The sequence below is a fragment of the Camelus dromedarius genome, chromosome 2, assembly GCF_036321535.1.
Source record: "Camelus dromedarius isolate mCamDro1 chromosome 2, mCamDro1.pat, whole genome shotgun sequence".
NCBI lineage: Eukaryota > Metazoa > Chordata > Mammalia > Artiodactyla > Camelidae > Camelus > Camelus dromedarius.
In genome coordinates, this window is record NC_087437.1 from 107,183,929 (window position 1) to 107,201,076 (window position 17,148).

The 17,148-nt window shown below is 39.3% G+C and overlaps 1 protein-coding gene across 1 annotated transcript in view; it reads right to left on the bottom strand.

Moving 5' to 3' along the window:
- Positions 1–692: 692 nt before the first annotated feature.
- The window catches only part of ADAMTS5 (ADAM metallopeptidase with thrombospondin type 1 motif 5), a 48,556-nt gene continuing 32,100 nt past the window's right edge, over positions 693–17,148 (bottom strand). The window contains exons 5-8 of the mRNA XM_010977387.3: positions 15,310–15,493; positions 14,767–14,942; positions 12,229–12,404; positions 693–7,377 (exon numbers count right to left, since the gene is read on the bottom strand). Of these exons, the coding sequence (XP_010975689.2) occupies positions 6,810–7,377; positions 12,229–12,404; positions 14,767–14,942; positions 15,310–15,493 (1,104 nt within the window). The 3' untranslated portion in view covers positions 693–6,809. The remainder of the gene's footprint in view (positions 7,378–12,228; positions 12,405–14,766; positions 14,943–15,309; positions 15,494–17,148) is intronic.

A 17,148-nucleotide genomic window follows, 5' to 3' on the forward strand; every position in this document is an offset into this window, starting at 1 on the left:
CACTTGGGAGAATGTAAAGGTGTTTATCCCAAGGCCTGACCCAAAGAGATGTTCAACATATTTTAGCCAAATTATGATGTATCATGCTTTCAAACATTTAAGTGTTTTCAATTATTTCTTTAAAAAGTTTACAGCCTACCAAGAAGAAAATTTAAGGCACAGTTCTGAAATATTATTTGATAGGAGAAAGAAATTCAATGTTTGCCATGTACACCAAACAGTAATGATTTCAGGTTTAGAAGGAATGAATGTCCTTTGGAATCCTGATACTCTAAATTTGTTAGCAAATACATAGGCTTTTGCTGGTGTCAATTCTTTTTGAATTTCCACGCGTGCATTATTATCTTGGCTCTTTAATTTTATATCTAGGATGTGTTTAATCTTTTACAAAGTAAGGATGAAGCAGGTAGATTACTTTGCTGGCTGCTTCTAATTTAACATCAGAAGTTCAATGCTAGACAGATTCAGGGAATGATGGTCTGGTAAGAAGAACTTGAAGCAATAGTTCCATAATAATTTAAGGAAAGTATTAATTGTTTGTGCCAAAGTGGATGAGAGATGATAGAAATTATAGTGAGCCTAGGGTTTCGTTAAGACTTGGCTTGGTCCTACTGCTGTTATGAGAAAATTAAAAATAAATGGACAACAGTTTCCAACTCTAAAACATATTCTATGCAGTACATACGTTAACCTAGTTTACAATTTACGTTTATTATGCCCACTGAAATCACAAAGCCAATGCTTAATTTTACAGTTTAAAGTCACACATAGGGAAATGCTTTACAAAACAGGATACTGTTCCTTAGTGAAAAATATTACGGTATAGGTCCCAACCGATTCAGTACAAGTGGTTTACCTGGATGCCGGAGGGCAGTGTTGTGGAGGGCGAGCTACAAGACACAAGAATGCTTTCAACAGTCGATTCGGGTTTGAAATTTGCCAAAGCTGAAGACACATTTTAAACAAGACCCATCTTAATTTTCCAAGATATATTTTTGGTTTTTCAGCTGCATTATATTGACTGAAAAAAGCCATCATTCCTGGAAAATTGAGGGTAAAAAGCAGCCTATATTGCTTGTGTCTGGCATGTAAATTCTCAGTATTTTTCTCTATCTTGAAAGCATCTTTCAAGATTTAAAAATCTCAGTTCTACCTATTTAGGTTTATTACCTGACTTGACTCCCAGACTCTAATATAGAAATCAAATATTCATGCCACGGCCTAGAGTAAGTGGAACACATTTCCACAATCTGTTTAGTTATCTGCTCTATTTACAAAGCATGTGCGTGATTTCCTCTAATTAATGCGTCATACTAAAATGTAAGCAGTATTTGTCAAGTCCTACATTTATGTCATGCTGGAGTGTGTAATGCAAGAATACCACCCAGAGACAATATAAATTTCTTAATCTAAAGTCTAGTTTCACAAAGTCACACACAGTATGATACTCTACTGTAAATATACTCTGTATGGGTTGAAAGGCTTCTAATATGCTGTGAATTATTACAGAAAAGATGGAGATATAGTGGCCAAGTGTTTACCAGGGACATAAAATATTGCAAAGCTTAAACAAAATCAGGCTAAATATACACAGGCGTTTGCGTATAAGAAACAAACAAGTTTGTTTGAAAGGGATGCTGATGGCTTAGTAAGCGATGGAACATGACTAATGGCTTAGTAAGTGATGGAACGTGACTCATTTAAAGTCTGCTGCTTCAACCTGATGCTCTTCAAGTTTGATGTCACCTTAAACATCCTCAGCGTACATGTAGCTTATGTCACTAAACACTGCTGATCCGAATGACCGCTAGATTCAATTTCCCAAACTTTGAGTTTCAAGGTGTGCCCAAACTTGACAAAACACTTGGCATTCTTTCTTGCAAATTGAAAACTCATGTATAATTAAACAGTAAGTCCAAAATATCACATTTGACAGTTGGTCACTGAGGATGTTAGCACCTTGATAAATTTACAATTGTAAATTGTAACGTGCCAAAGGAAAAAAAAATGTTCGGTTTTATTCACAAATCACAGTTTTCCTCACAGTGCTAGACTTGGGTCACTCTGATGTGGCAGTGCCTTATAGGGTGACGGGCCATTGTTACTTGTTTTTTCATCTGACCTATGTCTGTGCACATGGATCAGGCGGTGGAGCTATGAGATAAGGACCACAGACGGCAAACTTATTGTTAGTGCTAGGAAATTGAGGGTGCAATTTGTCAACTGAGTTAACAAATATGTACATTTCAGCTCTATTCCCTTTTAAAACCAACATTTTCTAACAACATGTTCCTTTATTTTTTCTACAAAACCTACATTGAGAATTATGATATCGTGGCGCCAGGGAGATATGTGACAGATCGAATGGTTTTCTGATCTGAATGCTACATACATTCCCATTTTCTAGCTCACTAATGCATGGGTTGGTGTTTCAATATGTTCTCATACATTAATTGACTAGAATACACAATTATGCAGTTTAGAGTGATGTGTTTCATGTGATATAACTTAAGAAGTCATTTCTGTAGTTGATGTCAACAAGGAACTATAAAACACTGTATTTTTTCAGTGGGCTAGTGAGCTAAGTTGATCTACCTATTCGACCATCTAGAACTACATGTTGTTGGCAAGTGAAAAAGAAAAATAGAGAAAACATACAAGTTCCTATTCTGGGTGTCTAAGTGACAGATCACCTTGACTGTGCATTTGGTTCTTTGGATGACCATTTCTGTCCTCAAGGTCATTCATTTATTTTGTGGCTCCAAAATGTTAAAAAAAATATTAGGTATTTTTATGGCCTCAGTTTAACTATAAATAGATTAGTAATAGTGATCAGTCATGCCAATGAGACTTCACTCAGCCACAAACAATTAGCAAAATTCAGTCATGATTGAATTCAATCTAATTTCACAAAAAGTGAACTCCAAGCCATAGCACAAGTCCTGAACTTCTTTGAATCTGGCTGCTGTCCCCATGTAAACCACTACAATGACCTTGTTACTAAGGAATGAGTCAATGGGAGAAACTTCAGAGCCAGAGGTTGATCCGATCAGTTGTGTATCCAAAGATGCTTTGCCCTATTGCTGTGATCAGACCGTGAAATCACAGTCAGGGGCAAGCTGGTGTGATCAGAGGGGTCCCTGCTTTTCCCAAGTCCTATTATCTCTCCATGAGAGTAATTTGTAGTAGTAAAAAGTCACACTGTATCAGTGGACATCCCATACTTGCAGAAACTGTTATGACTACAGATATTTGAATAATTCAATCCAGTTTGTTTACTCTCATCTGTAGAACCTTAGATACTAGAGACTAAATGATAGTCATTGTAAGGAGTGTTTCTAAAGCAGCAAAAGACAATATTTAGTTTTACATTGTTGCTGTCACTCGGAGGTCATAATGTATCAACAGCTCCTTGTCCAAGTTTATCAGTGAAGTGCATGGACCTGGTTCTGAGCTGAGTCTTAGCTTCTGTGGGACACTTCTAGACCTCAGTTGGTTGAGTACGTGTTTTTCTTATCTGTGACTTGGAAAAGTTAGCATTCAGTGGAACCCAAAGACCTATTAATGTAACTTACAAGTAATGAACACTACTAGTCATGAAAGATTAAGTTTAAAACTTCCTTAGAAAGGACAAGGATAGTATCATAAGAACACATGAGAAATATACACACATACACCTGTTTCACACAGAAAGCTTTCTGTAAAAAAAATACAAAAGCAACCAGTGCTGTATATCATATAAACTCACAAAGTGTACTTTATACACAAACATGAAGCATAAATTAAAAAGTAGGACAATAGCAAAACATTTTAAATATAGAAGAATTTGCACATATTTTTGTTAAATAAGAATAAATAATTTTATCACACAAATTCACATACCAGTTGCAAAGACAATAAATTACTTCTTTTTTCAGTGCTGCAACTTTTTTGTTTGTGATTAATCCCTTCATTCTTAATGCACTAAAACTGTTTCCACAGGAAGGCAGAGGAAGCTGAATTTTCTGAATAAATTAAAACAATGTCCTTAAACTTCTAAACAACAAGGTGGGGCTTCATTTGACCTTTTCTGTTCTAGAAGAAATAAATGCTATTTTCTTCTAGGCTCTCTTTGTGTTTAATGAAACTCAACCTGAAGTGTTTAGTTTTGTGAGTGAGATTAGATTCTTACTAACCTGAGCATTTTCAGACAAACTTTTTTTTGAGGAAATAGCCCCTCACATCCTGAATCCTAGGCTCGTGGTTTAAGATGTAACTATGGAAAGGTAAAAAGTATAATCCAGAGTGAAATTGGGCTAAATTATTTTACATTATATAGGATTTTCCCTTTGCTTATCTTTCTCTATGTTCTGCCAAACACTCCATTTCTCTGAACTTCAGTTTCCAGTCTATGTATTTTCTCAGGAGTTTAGACATACATTTCGTTAGTCAATCTATTGATACCCATACAAAAAAAGAAACCTAAAGAAAATTCCTTAAAAGCATGGAATAGTGGTTTCTTGTCCTAAGGTCTCTGGGACTGTTCCCATGAGAAGTGTAAAACTTCATTATTTGGGGAAAAAGTGAATCATTGATAACTCATATTAAAAAATCTATAAATACAGTCTGGAGAAGCAGAGTAGGAGACAATCATGTTTGCTTTTCAATGATTATTTAATGTTGCTGTCACTATACTGCAAAAGATAAACATAAATTTTGTCATAGTGGAATTACTTGATTCAAGTTATTTTGAATACTGGAAACAGTAAGGTTGGCTTTTCCATTAATTTTCTCTGCATAGTCAAATGGTCAGTGTGATTTTTATTTTTATCTTTTCTGACTGATATGAACAGCTTTGCTCCCAGTACCTGGTATCTGGTGACCTCTGTCAAATGGAGGGGACCAGTCTTGTATAGGCCTCCTTTCTGTAGCTGATCATTTATTAAGAAAAATGACCACATCTAAAGCAAAGTCAGCCTATGAAAATCCAAAGGATGATTAACAGTTTTGTAAAACAATTCTTTGTTTTACCAAACGATTTCTTAAGAAAATACTTAGTGAGACATCCATTTCCTTGGCCTACTGAAATGAATGTGCTTCAGCAGGATCAATTACATAATCCTTTTATATTAAAAATATCATATAATAAAAATAAACTCTCATGAGCTTAGGGGAACTCAAATAATAGTTCCCTAATATCCTTACATGCAAGTCTTTAACAATAGGCACATTTGGTATGATAATTATAAACTTTTATAAAAACAAATAGCTTTGTGATATTTCACAAAGAAAAAGAAAAACCAATGAAATGAAATATGTTAGATTTTCTCAGCTGTGGGATAGAGGGATGAGGTCTCCTGTCTATGAGATTGTTATGCAGATGACTGTAAAAATTTTCCACATCTAACTATTCCAACTTACAACCTACTAGACAGGCTATGGAAATAAAAGCAAACTGCAAAAATCATCACATTTCATCACTCAAACACTTCCTGGCACAACCAAATGCTTTCTAATTGGGAAAAATCTTAAGTACAGTATCAGTATACTTAGATTAAAAAAAAATGCAAGAAATTATTGCCTATGGTGTGGAAACAGTCTTGTTAATATTAACCACTTTTTTTTTGCACTAGCCACATTAACAATAACCACGTCTAGATGTGGCTAGTTACCAAGTGATCTTTAATATTCCTATTACGCTAAGTCAACAAGAAGTATAAAACATAGTAGTTACTATAAGACCCTTGAACAAAACAAACAAGCGAAAACAAAAATGCATTTTAAAGGCTTGCTGGTAAGAGATATACCAGTGTTGAAGGTGATAGAAAACTTTGCCGTGTGTTCTGTACGTGTACAACACATTGTGCAATATCAGATGGGAGCTACAGAAAGAGAATGCAGTGGTGAAGATATAACTTAAAAATATGGTGAAGGGTGTTTTTTCTCTTCATTTTAAATCCCAACAGAAGGAAACTATTTTTTAGACTCTTGAATACAGACAACATACACACATGCACACACTACTTCTACCTCCTCATTATGCATTAATTTGGCTGGCTGCCTGAAAAAATACAGGCAGTCAAAGATATAAATAAATGGACCCCTGTATATATTTCAGTGACTAAATACACGGAGATCCTTTTTCTTTTCAGAATTTCTCAGAAGATGCTTGCTGTCAAAATGGTTTTTGACGAAAATTGTATCTCCTGTAGTCTGAAAGTATAGTAAATCTCTTTAAAACAGCAGCAAGTTCTTAATTTCCAGTAAAACATCCACAGCTCTTTCTGGAAACTGGAGGGAGTTGAAATAGCTGCAGACCTACTTTGGTCAAACACTTTTTTATAGAAATATATATATATATATATTTATATATTAAATATATATATATATATTTAATAGAACCAAGTGATATAAAGTGACATACCAAGAAAGAATGTATTTACAAACAGTAAAAATAAGCTACTGTGTAATATGCATCAAAATGACTATGATGCCTTTGAAGACATTCCATAAGAGGTAGGTGACAAGGGGGAGACTGCTCTGCCAGCTTCCAATGTCCCCTGATTCTACATTCATCAGTGTTTTTGCATTCTTGTAGGTCCAGGGCATGTTCAGTACTCCCAAGGTTTTCTCTATTCCAAGGTCACCACTGTCCTGTGAAGCAGTGCACATCTTCATTTGGTCGCTGAGAGCAGATTCTGCCCATGACTGGACTCCTGTTGCTAATGACACTGAAGTGTGACTCTGTGCTTTAGGTTGACCTCTGTTCACCAGGACCGTATCAGTGAAGAATCAACCCAGTTATCTCTGTATCAGCTCATAACCACAGGCTAACATTTCTTGAGCAAACACTGCTTAAATGCAGAAGGCCTCTGAGAGAGAAGGCATCCCTTGGCTAACTTCCGGTTTCCATCCTGGCACTGCACCGTCCTGGTGTGCCAGCCTGTGTCACAGGTTCTAGAGCAGGCGAGCCAAGGGCCCGTCACCCACTGCAGCTGCGGAGTGTGCGATCCTACCTGATTGCTGCTGTGGCTGGTGACAGAGTTTACTTTTTGAGTGGACTTCTTGGGAACAAAAAAACTGTAACGGACATCTAATGCTTTAGTTGGGTCTGTTGCAAGGATCTGCACAATGAGTATTTCCCTCGTGGCTGCGTAGCCCATCCCATGCAGGAAGTCATCCCTGTGGCTCCAACCACTGTAGTTCATGACTGTTCCGTTGATGTCTATGATGGTTTCTGAAGTGGAGATCATGTACTTTCCATTGATAAGATACTCACCGTTTTTCCTCTTCAGGGCTAAGTAGGCAGTGAATCTAGTCTGGTCTTTGGCTTTGAACTGTCGGACTTTTATGTGAGTTGCCCCTTCGGGGATCCTCACAACGTCAGTGTAACCCTTACTGGAAGCAGAAATGTCCGCAGGGGAGGAGAAACAGAGAGAAATGGGAAGAAGGAAAAATAAGTAAACAATAAATAGATCAACAGAAATTCTCTAAAAGTCTCACCTTATCTTAATACAAAGTTTTAATGTATGAAAGAGATTAGTTTAAAACTGGCTTCCAAAATTAATTTTCTTATAACAAAATAGAATTGCAGTTGGACTATCATATTGTATACCTTTGCATTAGAATGTTCAAAGTTAGGACAATGTTAGCAACCTGCCTTTGTTTTAAAAATTTATACCACCTTTATTTAAAGATTTACAGAAAAATCACACATCTTTATCAAGCCCTTTCATCTTTACAAAGCTACCTAAGATTCCTTCTGGCACAAAATGGGACACACATAAACACAAACCAATAAAAATCTACCCTCAGTTAATCTCATAGAAATTGGTGACATTTCTCAAACTTGTTTGCACATTGAGATCACATGAGTATCTTTAAAAAATTCCAAAGCCTACAAATTTAGATCCTCAGACACACGGGCAGTCAAATCCCATTTTTCAGGACGGGTCATGGGCAGCAATGCTCTCAGAGTTCCTCACGTTGTTCCACACGGGCAGACTAGCTGGGAAACCATGGATTTAATTATTTGTTGGACTAGAGACAGGGTAGAGGCTCTGATTCCATTTTGACTTGAACTCTGGATTTCCTGGGGCAGAAAATGGAACATAACATTCTGTAACTGGGTAGCCATAGCTTACTAGTATCATCAGAAGAAAAAAATACAGAATCTTTAATGCCTTAGCAAGTTTCCCCAAATGCTTAGGGCCCATAAAGCGTTATGACAGATTGAGTGAGGCTTTATGGTGAGCGATGAATGAGATAGCTCTCTAGTGATCCATCATCTGCTCAGGAAAATGGGCAAAGGCTTCAATATCTCTGATAGCAATAAACTTGCAGAAAACACCAGGGCGGAAGCATTGATTCAGCACCAAGGGACTGAGAAGGAGTCATCTTTTGCCAAAATCTTTGCCTGTATAAGTAATTTCATAGTAAGGTAACTGTGTATTTTGTTTTCCTTTTATTTATTTATCTTATTTATTTATTTATTTATTTATTTATTTATTTATTTATTTATTTATTATTATTATTACTTTAAAACTTTTTTTTAGGGGGGGTAATTAGGTTTATTTATTTATTTATTTTAGTGGAGGCACTGGGGATTGAACCTAGGGCCTCACGTATGCTAGGCACTCACTCCACCGTTGAGTTACACCCTCCTTTTTCCTAGTTATTTAAATAGAAAGAAATACTTTGCTTGTGCAGTTTGACGGATGTGTGTGAAATTTAATTATATACTTTCAAATTCTTACTTGGGGTTAGAGACTATGGGGTAACTGATTCACAGACTGAACATCCAAGTCTGTTTCCCCCGCTCGAGCATTTCCTCGGAATTGGAGAGGAGACTGGTCCCCAGGGAAGGGCCTTTTCTATTGGACATCTGACCTACAGTGACTGCCAGACAGGTGTCAGAGCTTCCTACTGTGTTGAAGCGAAAAGGCGCAATGCTGACGATGTTGAATTTGAGTCACTTTTATTTTTGTAATACACGTTGGATTCGATTCTGTCACAGGATTGTGTTTTTTTTTTTTAATATCTAATATTGAGATGAGATGCTTCTACAATGGTTTCAAACAAAGCTGGGAGAAAACATTCCATCTTACGTACGCAAGTGGAGATACAGTAAAGCGCGTGCGCAGGGTCCCTGGAGAGCTAAGGAGCAGCAGGGCCGGGCCTCTTGCCTCCCACTGTGTGCTCCTTTTCCCACACCACCAGGCACGAAACCCTATCCTCTGCCAGCTGTATTTTGTCACAGTTAAATGGAAATAAGTTCTGGTGATGTTCAGAGTTTAAATGATACCAGAGTATAAAGAAAATAAAGAATGAAGGGTAAGGGACTCAGACAGGAGAGCATTTTTCTTGTCTTAAATCCTTGTCTTAGAGACTGTCTCATACTTACGAGAATCAGTGGGAACTGTCAGCTCTGCGGCAGGTCTGCAAACTGAGCTTCCCAGGCACTGGGAAGTCTGAGGGCTAGAGCCCAGATTTCTTGGTGCTTTAGTGAAATAGGATTCCCTTTGTGCTCATTCATTTTCTTTGCATCCTGCCTGGTAGCATTTAAACTCTGGACATTAACCAGCTTCCTTGGCTACCATGAATGAATGCGGTTGTTCTCCTACAACTGAGATCTGATGTGCGGCTGGCTGGCAGGGCAAGGGACTCTTCTCTTGTTCAGGGCTCTCCCTACCGTACAAAGAACAGTACCTGCCACGAAGGAATACGTTCATTCATACATACTAAGCAGGCCACCATGGAAGTGACATCCTAGCGGGGGGAAGTGAGACCCACAAATTATCTACTGGTAAGAGCTGTGAAGAAGCAGAGCAGAGTAAGAGAGGAATGAAGAGGATCGGGGAGAGATCCTCCGATTCATTTAGGGAAACCACTGCCTGGTAGGGGGTGACATGTAACAGACAGCTGAAGGAATTCTAGAAGCATTGGTTGTTAACTGTAAAAAAGGTTTGCTTCAGGCAGAGAAAACAGTCCACATGCTCTTGCTTGCCCTGTTGGAGGAATGTTAGGAAGCTGGGAAGTCCAGTATCTGAGAACAGGGCAAGAGAAGGCGACAGTGTAGAAGGGACCCAGAGCAGGGCAGGGGCCAATTTTTTAGCCTCTCATAGGTTACAGAACAGTCTTGGAAACTGACTCGAAATGAGATGATAGCCGTTGGAGGACACAGAGCCAAGGAATGATGTAGGTAATGAGGTGATGGCTCTCTCTGCTTTGTGAAGAGGTAAGAAGCTGGGAGACCCCTGGGAAGATGGCTGGATTGGTCCAGGCAAGAAACAATGACTACTGGATTGGGATGGCAGTGCTTGTGGTGGTGAGGGGCACCCAGATTCTGGAGCTATGTTGGAGGAAGGACTGACAGGACTTGCTGATGGATCGAGGGGGCGTGTGAGAGAAAATAAAGTGTGAAAGATGACTGCAAAGTTTTGGGCCTACGAAGAAGAAGGACTGAGTTGCCATTTACTGACGTGAAGAATATTAAGGGAGCAGTGAATTAAAATTGGATCATATTTGCAAATCAGTTTGAACTTAAGGAAATATTTTAATATGCATTATTTCACTTGACCTACACAGCAAAATTAATTTGAAAGATAAGTACTCGTATTTCCATTCTACTCTCAAGAATTCTTAAGAGAAAGAAGTTGAGTGACTCTGCAAAGACCACACGGCTAGTGAATTACTGAGCCAGAGCTTGACTGCAAACATTCCAGCTCCAAGGTCAATGTTCTCTTTTATCCATCACACATTAATCTGGGTTACTCACACAGGTCATTTGCACCACATAATACAATCTTGCTCAAATCAATCTGCAAGCATCTACGCTGTGTACCCCTTGCTACTCTCCTGAATCTCCTCATCTTTTCCTGTGACATCAAATGTGCAGATATTTGTTGTAAACTCAGAAAACCTAAAATGCTAAATTAAGCATTATAAAAAGAGGTTTAGAAGTTTATGTAGGAAGACTGCATATTATATAGTAAATAAGCTATCACTTATTTTAAAAATTATGGTATTTCTCATTTGGTTCTTTTCTTTCTTTCCCTTCCTTTTTTTTTTTTTCCTGTCTTTTTTTACAAATGGCCTGTGCATCATATTCCTATGACCTAAGCTACAGCCTCTACTCCCGCACTCATCAGCCATGTAAAACTGGGAGATTCTTAAACTTTCAGAGTCCGAGTTCCCTCATTTGTAAAACAAAAGTTTAGATCAATCATTTCTAAGGTGCCATGCATCTCTGAAGTACATTCAAATGCAGCGTATAATTGGACTTGTAGGATTTTTGACCTAGATGGCCCAACACAATTTGATGAATAATTATTCCATCACCAGCAAATAGGCTTTAGCAATGCATATTTTAATTCAGAATAAATTCTCCAGCCATACCTTTTTTTTATCATACGGAAGATGATTTCTAGTTTTTTTTTACATTAACATGGCATGCAATTGTTTTACTAAGTCCTTATTGTTGACTCAGTTTGCATACTCCCCTCCACAAAGACAACACAGCACATACAGCAGGAGTGCGGGTGCACCCGACCAAAACCACTCAGCACAGGAGTGGTCTGGTGAAGAGGAAAAACGGTGCTGCATTTCAACAGACTCTTCAGCCAACCCAGCCACCCTAGCTGATAGCAGAATATTTTATGCCAGCAATTGGTACTTTATAAACTCACATAGTTAAAGCAAGTGTGTAATCAAAGACCAGGAGGGGAAGCAGGAAGCAGACATGACTCTTTATCGATATGAATCAGGATAATTCACTATAAAACGGGATTGCCACTACACCACTGCAGATAATGTACATTTTGCCATGAGAAATGTTCTCTCCAGAAAAAGACAACCAAAGAAGAATTTATTTGTAAAAGAAAGTAGTTAAGATGGAACCAAGCCATCCTTTCCTAAATCATGTTTCAGGAATAATAGATCTGCAAGATATTGCCAAAGTGGAACGTCTCAGACATTTTTGTTTCCTTTTCCACACTTTGTAAAACATTGACCCCATGGCCGTTGCAGTTAACCTGCTTTCAGAGGTGCCATTAGTGTCCAGTCGGCATCCAGAGCTTTTTTTTTTATCTCCTCTCCTTCCCTTCTCCAATTCATGTCTTCCTAGAGCTGAGCTAGACAGACCCCCTCCTACAGATAGCTTATGATGTAACGTGAGTCCTCCTTTATCAATTTTGCAAGCATCTAAAGCCTTGGTGAGGTCAGATAAGGACAATTGTTCTCTCTCATTACCTTTTCTTATTGAAGGTTCCAACAATCTTTGTACAGCTGGAGTTGTCTCCTCCACACACTCCACACTTGTCATACTGCAGCTTTGAGCCAATGATGCCGTCGCAGCCGGTCCGCACACACTTCCCCCGGACGCAGACGGAATTACTGTATGGCCTGCACTCGGTCCCATCAGTCACCTGAACAATGGGAAACACGTCAGCCGTGGGAAATACCTGTGCTTGTGAACGTGGTTTCTTTGATAAAACAGCAAGTTCTAATTTGGAAGTTTTAAATTTGATTGGAAGAGATAGTACACTGAAAACTAAACAAAAAACATACAAACAAAAAAACCCAAAACACCCCTAGTTAATAGGAGTATCGACTGACAAATCCTTGATGTATTGACAGAAAGAATTGAGATAGATCTGGGTTATGCCCTTTCTCTCTTGAGCTTAATTCCGAATGTGTTAGTGTTGAGTAGGCAGATAAGTGGGGGCACCGGGCAGACAGGTGGAGGACAGCGAGGATGGTCCGGATGATGGTGTTATGCCTGCCTCCAGCATAAAGGGGCTTTACTTCCTCTAAATGAGTGGCAGCAAGAAACCGCTTAGAATCCGACAAGGACCTAACCGGACGTGACCCAGTGCTCGTTGTAATATAATTAGCATTGCAGTTTAGGCCCCCTCTGTGGGTTTTTCTGTGTACATCACGCGTAAGGACATGTGCGGAGGGGACAAACATGACTAAGCACTCCAGGGGCAAGAGCTGTCAATCAGTCAAAAGACTATCTCTAAGCGAGGGTATAAGAGAAAGGGCAGGCAGGGACCGCTGCTTTTCCCCCTTGGATCAGCCCACCTCCTGTTCTTGGAAGAATACTTTCCTTTTACTAATAAATCCTTTAAAATCTTTCACGACGTAACACTCTGTCTCCCATCTGTATTCCCATCTTTCGGTTACGACAAGAACTAGGGTATTTCCCTTCCCCTTGTGGGGTAACATTAGGAGACCCAGGGTCCTGATCTCCATTTCCATGTGCATGATAAGCTCCCATGGTACAGTCTTGCCTTTTTACTGACAGAGTCCATCTTTCACTTCATGTATGGGACTGTCTGTCACTTATGTGGGGAGCAGAATACGGGTGGGCTCAAGGACACAGATATCCTTGGTTGCATAATTGTTATTACAGTAATAAACTGAAAATCTCCGTCTGACATTCACAACCTCACAATGGTTGGAAAGCATTTCCTATTGTGTCGAACTGTGAGATGCTGAGATAGAGGCAAATTCATGTAAAACAGAAATCTGGGGAAGTCAAAGAAAAGTAGTTACTGGGAGGGACTGAATATATTTGGATAAAAGAATTAGTATATATTTTAAAAGCTCATTATAAAACAGTATGTATATGGACTCTGTGATTTGTGCATGTTGGTAAATGCAAATAACATATGTAGCCATACGTGCAAATAACATATGTAGCCATACGTGCAAATAACATATGTAGCCATACGTGCAAATAAGCACACGTATTTTGTATTTGTGTGTATATCAAACTCTTCATACGTGTGTGAAGATACAAGTGTGTGTACCTGTGTGTAAACTGATGTAGAGTATACTGCAACAGACTAACAGCTCTCTAGATGATTATATTTCTGAGTAATATTTTTGCTTTTATTTCTCTATACAACTTTAAATAAAAATGAATTATTTTGCATTAAAATATGAAAATGAATATATGTATGTATATGCAAGACTGGGACATTGTGCTGTACACCAGAGATTGGCACACTGTAACTGACGGTACTTCAATAAAAATAAAATAAAATAATAAAATAAAAACTGGAAAAAAACTATTTTGCAATAAAAAGATAAAATATTTTAAAAGTTGTGTAAGTTAGACATTCACTAATTTTTCAATAGTATGTCATAAATATCTGAAAGCTTAAGTTACAGAGGTGGTTTCAAATGTAGCACCTATTTACAAATTAGATAAACAATATTTTAAACTGCTGTGTAATGTTGATTGTGAGAATTACTTAAGTAATTTAGAAAATGCTCTTCTGTGGAAAATAAGGGATAACGTCACATGCACACGTTATAATGTGTAGAACTAGAGGGACACTGATTCATATGAAAGATGCAAGACATTTAAAATTCTAAGTCAGAGACGATGATCTTGAAATCTATCTTCATGAATCAACAAAGGAATTCTTAACTACATGGGAGAAAAACAGAAAGCTTCCTTGCCTCCTAGTCTCCTTGACAAACGCACCCGGGAAATATTATTGTGACGTTAAGGTCACTTCTTACCTTTCTTGACAGAGAGTCATACTCTTCAAATATAGTTGTTAAAACATTTACTCGTTATGTTTACAAAATGATTTTGATTCATTGTATAAAGTTTGAAAATATAGAAATGACAGAGATGAAAATAAAAACCTCCCCAAATCCTGCCCCCCCCCCAAGATAATGACTGTTTACATCTGGTATGAGCATGGCCCATTCTCTTAAACAATCTCCACCAAGGACACCTGCTGTGTGTGGCAGTCTGTGTGCAGTTACCTTTGGAGAAAACACCACGTAGTAGCCGGTGCCCTTAGCTCTGCAGGTCAGTTTGCACACGTCTCCCGGCAGGACGCCTGCGTATTTGGGAACCCATTCCACAAATGTTTTGACTCCTTTGGCATCAGACTGATACCCATTTTTGGCCTCACACTGCTCATGGCGAAAAGATTTACCTAAAAAAGCAAACGTATCGCATTATTACGCGATCTGTTCTGAAACTTAGATATATTCTTATCCATCTAAATACTTTTAAGGAGAAAATGCTAACTTATTATTCTTTGTAGAGTCTCTTAACACACCAGCATTGGAAGATTTTTTATCGAAATCGAAAACAGTAATTATTTTCTTTCTACGCTCTGAATCCTCAGTTGTTTGCAGTAATAATATAAAAATCACTCATGTATTTGTTATTGGTTTGCACACTGGTAGAAATGTGCAGACAAGATGAATAGGCTATTTCTCCGGCCTCCCTATTTATGACTGGTAGAATACAAATTACACCTGACACATGGTGGTTACTGACACTCGGGAGCGGCGTACCATTAGCGGGGCAGGGTATGACACTGCAGGAACGGTAGATAGCCCTCTTCCCTGTGCAGTAGCGGCCGTTGTTTCTGGGCGCAGGGTTATTGCAGTGGCGATAGGCAAACTGTACTCCTCCTCCGCACGAGCGGGAGCATTGACCCCAGGACCCCCAGGATCCCCAGTTGCCATGGCTTGAAGTCTAAAAGAGAAATAGAAGATATTTTAACTCAGAAGGGAGGAAAGCATTCAAAACATACATTTGGAGATCACTTGCATTCAATGACTCAGAGGAAACTTCATCTTAGATACAGTTACATTGTCACTGAATTTAACATGGTCACAGGTATTGGACGCTCTGGAATTACAACACAGTTCCAGTTCTAAGCAACTCGCCTTGTCTGCCTCTCCATTCTCCAGCAGCAGAGAGTCTGAATACTTCACCCCAAGCTCTGAGCACACTGCAAGGGTTACTTATGGCCTTCTGATACTGCGCATTTCGGTTAATAACCACTGAAGCGTAGTTCACTTTGTGTCCACTCTTAATCTCGCATGTTTAACAAACAGTATGATGCTAAAGGTTTTGCATGACTCAGGCATTAGCTGATAGTGCTTACATATTTTCTCCCTTTTTGGCATTGAAGTTCTGCGGTCCCCTGGTGGACATCACACATCCCATCTGTGACAGACCCTCTGCCACATGCATGAATGTATCTGACCTGGGCTTGACTTCATTATACCCCACAGAGAGGAAACAGACAGATACTTACGTGCACCTGTCACATGCACCCACACCACAGAGAATGAAGAGCCCTGCTATGACACCCCAGGCCTCTTGCTCTGGAAACACTTCAGCAGGAAGCTGAGAGACCAAAAGCAAGCACACTGGAAACTCCTTTGTCCAGGGAATTCCTGAAGAACTTCCTCTGGCTGCCTGGGTCAGGGTACCTGAGAATGCTCAGTTGTATGACAGTCTTGAAGGGCAGAGGAAACATGCACATGGCAACACTCTTCTGGGGACTCTGAAAATGTTGGATTGAGAGGGAACAAACGCTTTGTGTGGGCCTTGAAAACGAAGGTGGCGATGGCTGACCTGAAGCTGGACTGGGTGCACAGGGAGGCAGTGAAACGGAGCAGGACCCTGTGGGGTCCTCCCTGGTACAAATCTTTTCTGTGTCCAAGGAGGAGCAGTCAAGAAAGGCTAGTGTTGCCATTAAATCAGGATCCTGGTACCTCGTCAAGGAGTATCCATAACAATATCTTTTGAGTTCTTCTGCAGGAATTAAGGCCCCACCCAGGTGGAGGATGGCAACTTCTGGCTGAGCACAAGATCCCTGGAGCACTGCTCTGCTACCTCACCACCAGCCGATCAGAACAGTCACACACCCTGCAGCCCTCTCCCTAAATTTTGCCTATGAAACCTGCTCCCAGAAAACCAATGGAGAGTTTGAGTTTTTCAAGCACAAGCCACCCATTCTTGCTTGGCCCTGCAACAAACCTTTCTCTGCTCGAAACTCCTACGTTTTGGTTTCTTTGGCCTTGCTGTGCCTCGGGGACAAGAACTTTTTGGTTTGGAAACAGCAGGAGGTGTTTCCCTGGAGCAGGTGTACTTCAGTTCCTACAGGTAGATTAACTTGCTCTAAGGGGAAAAACATGACCCTTTTGGAGCTCACCAAGTATGTGTGAGGATCACATCTATGGCTATTTCCTTAGTGAAGTTCCCATAACATTTAAGAGAAGTCAAAAGTAAACTCCCAAACCTTGATTTGGGGCCCTACTTGTGGTCTCCATTCGACAGAATCTGGGCTCTGTGTTTTTGTTTCAGTATATAGCCTGAGATCTGTATTTTCTCCACTA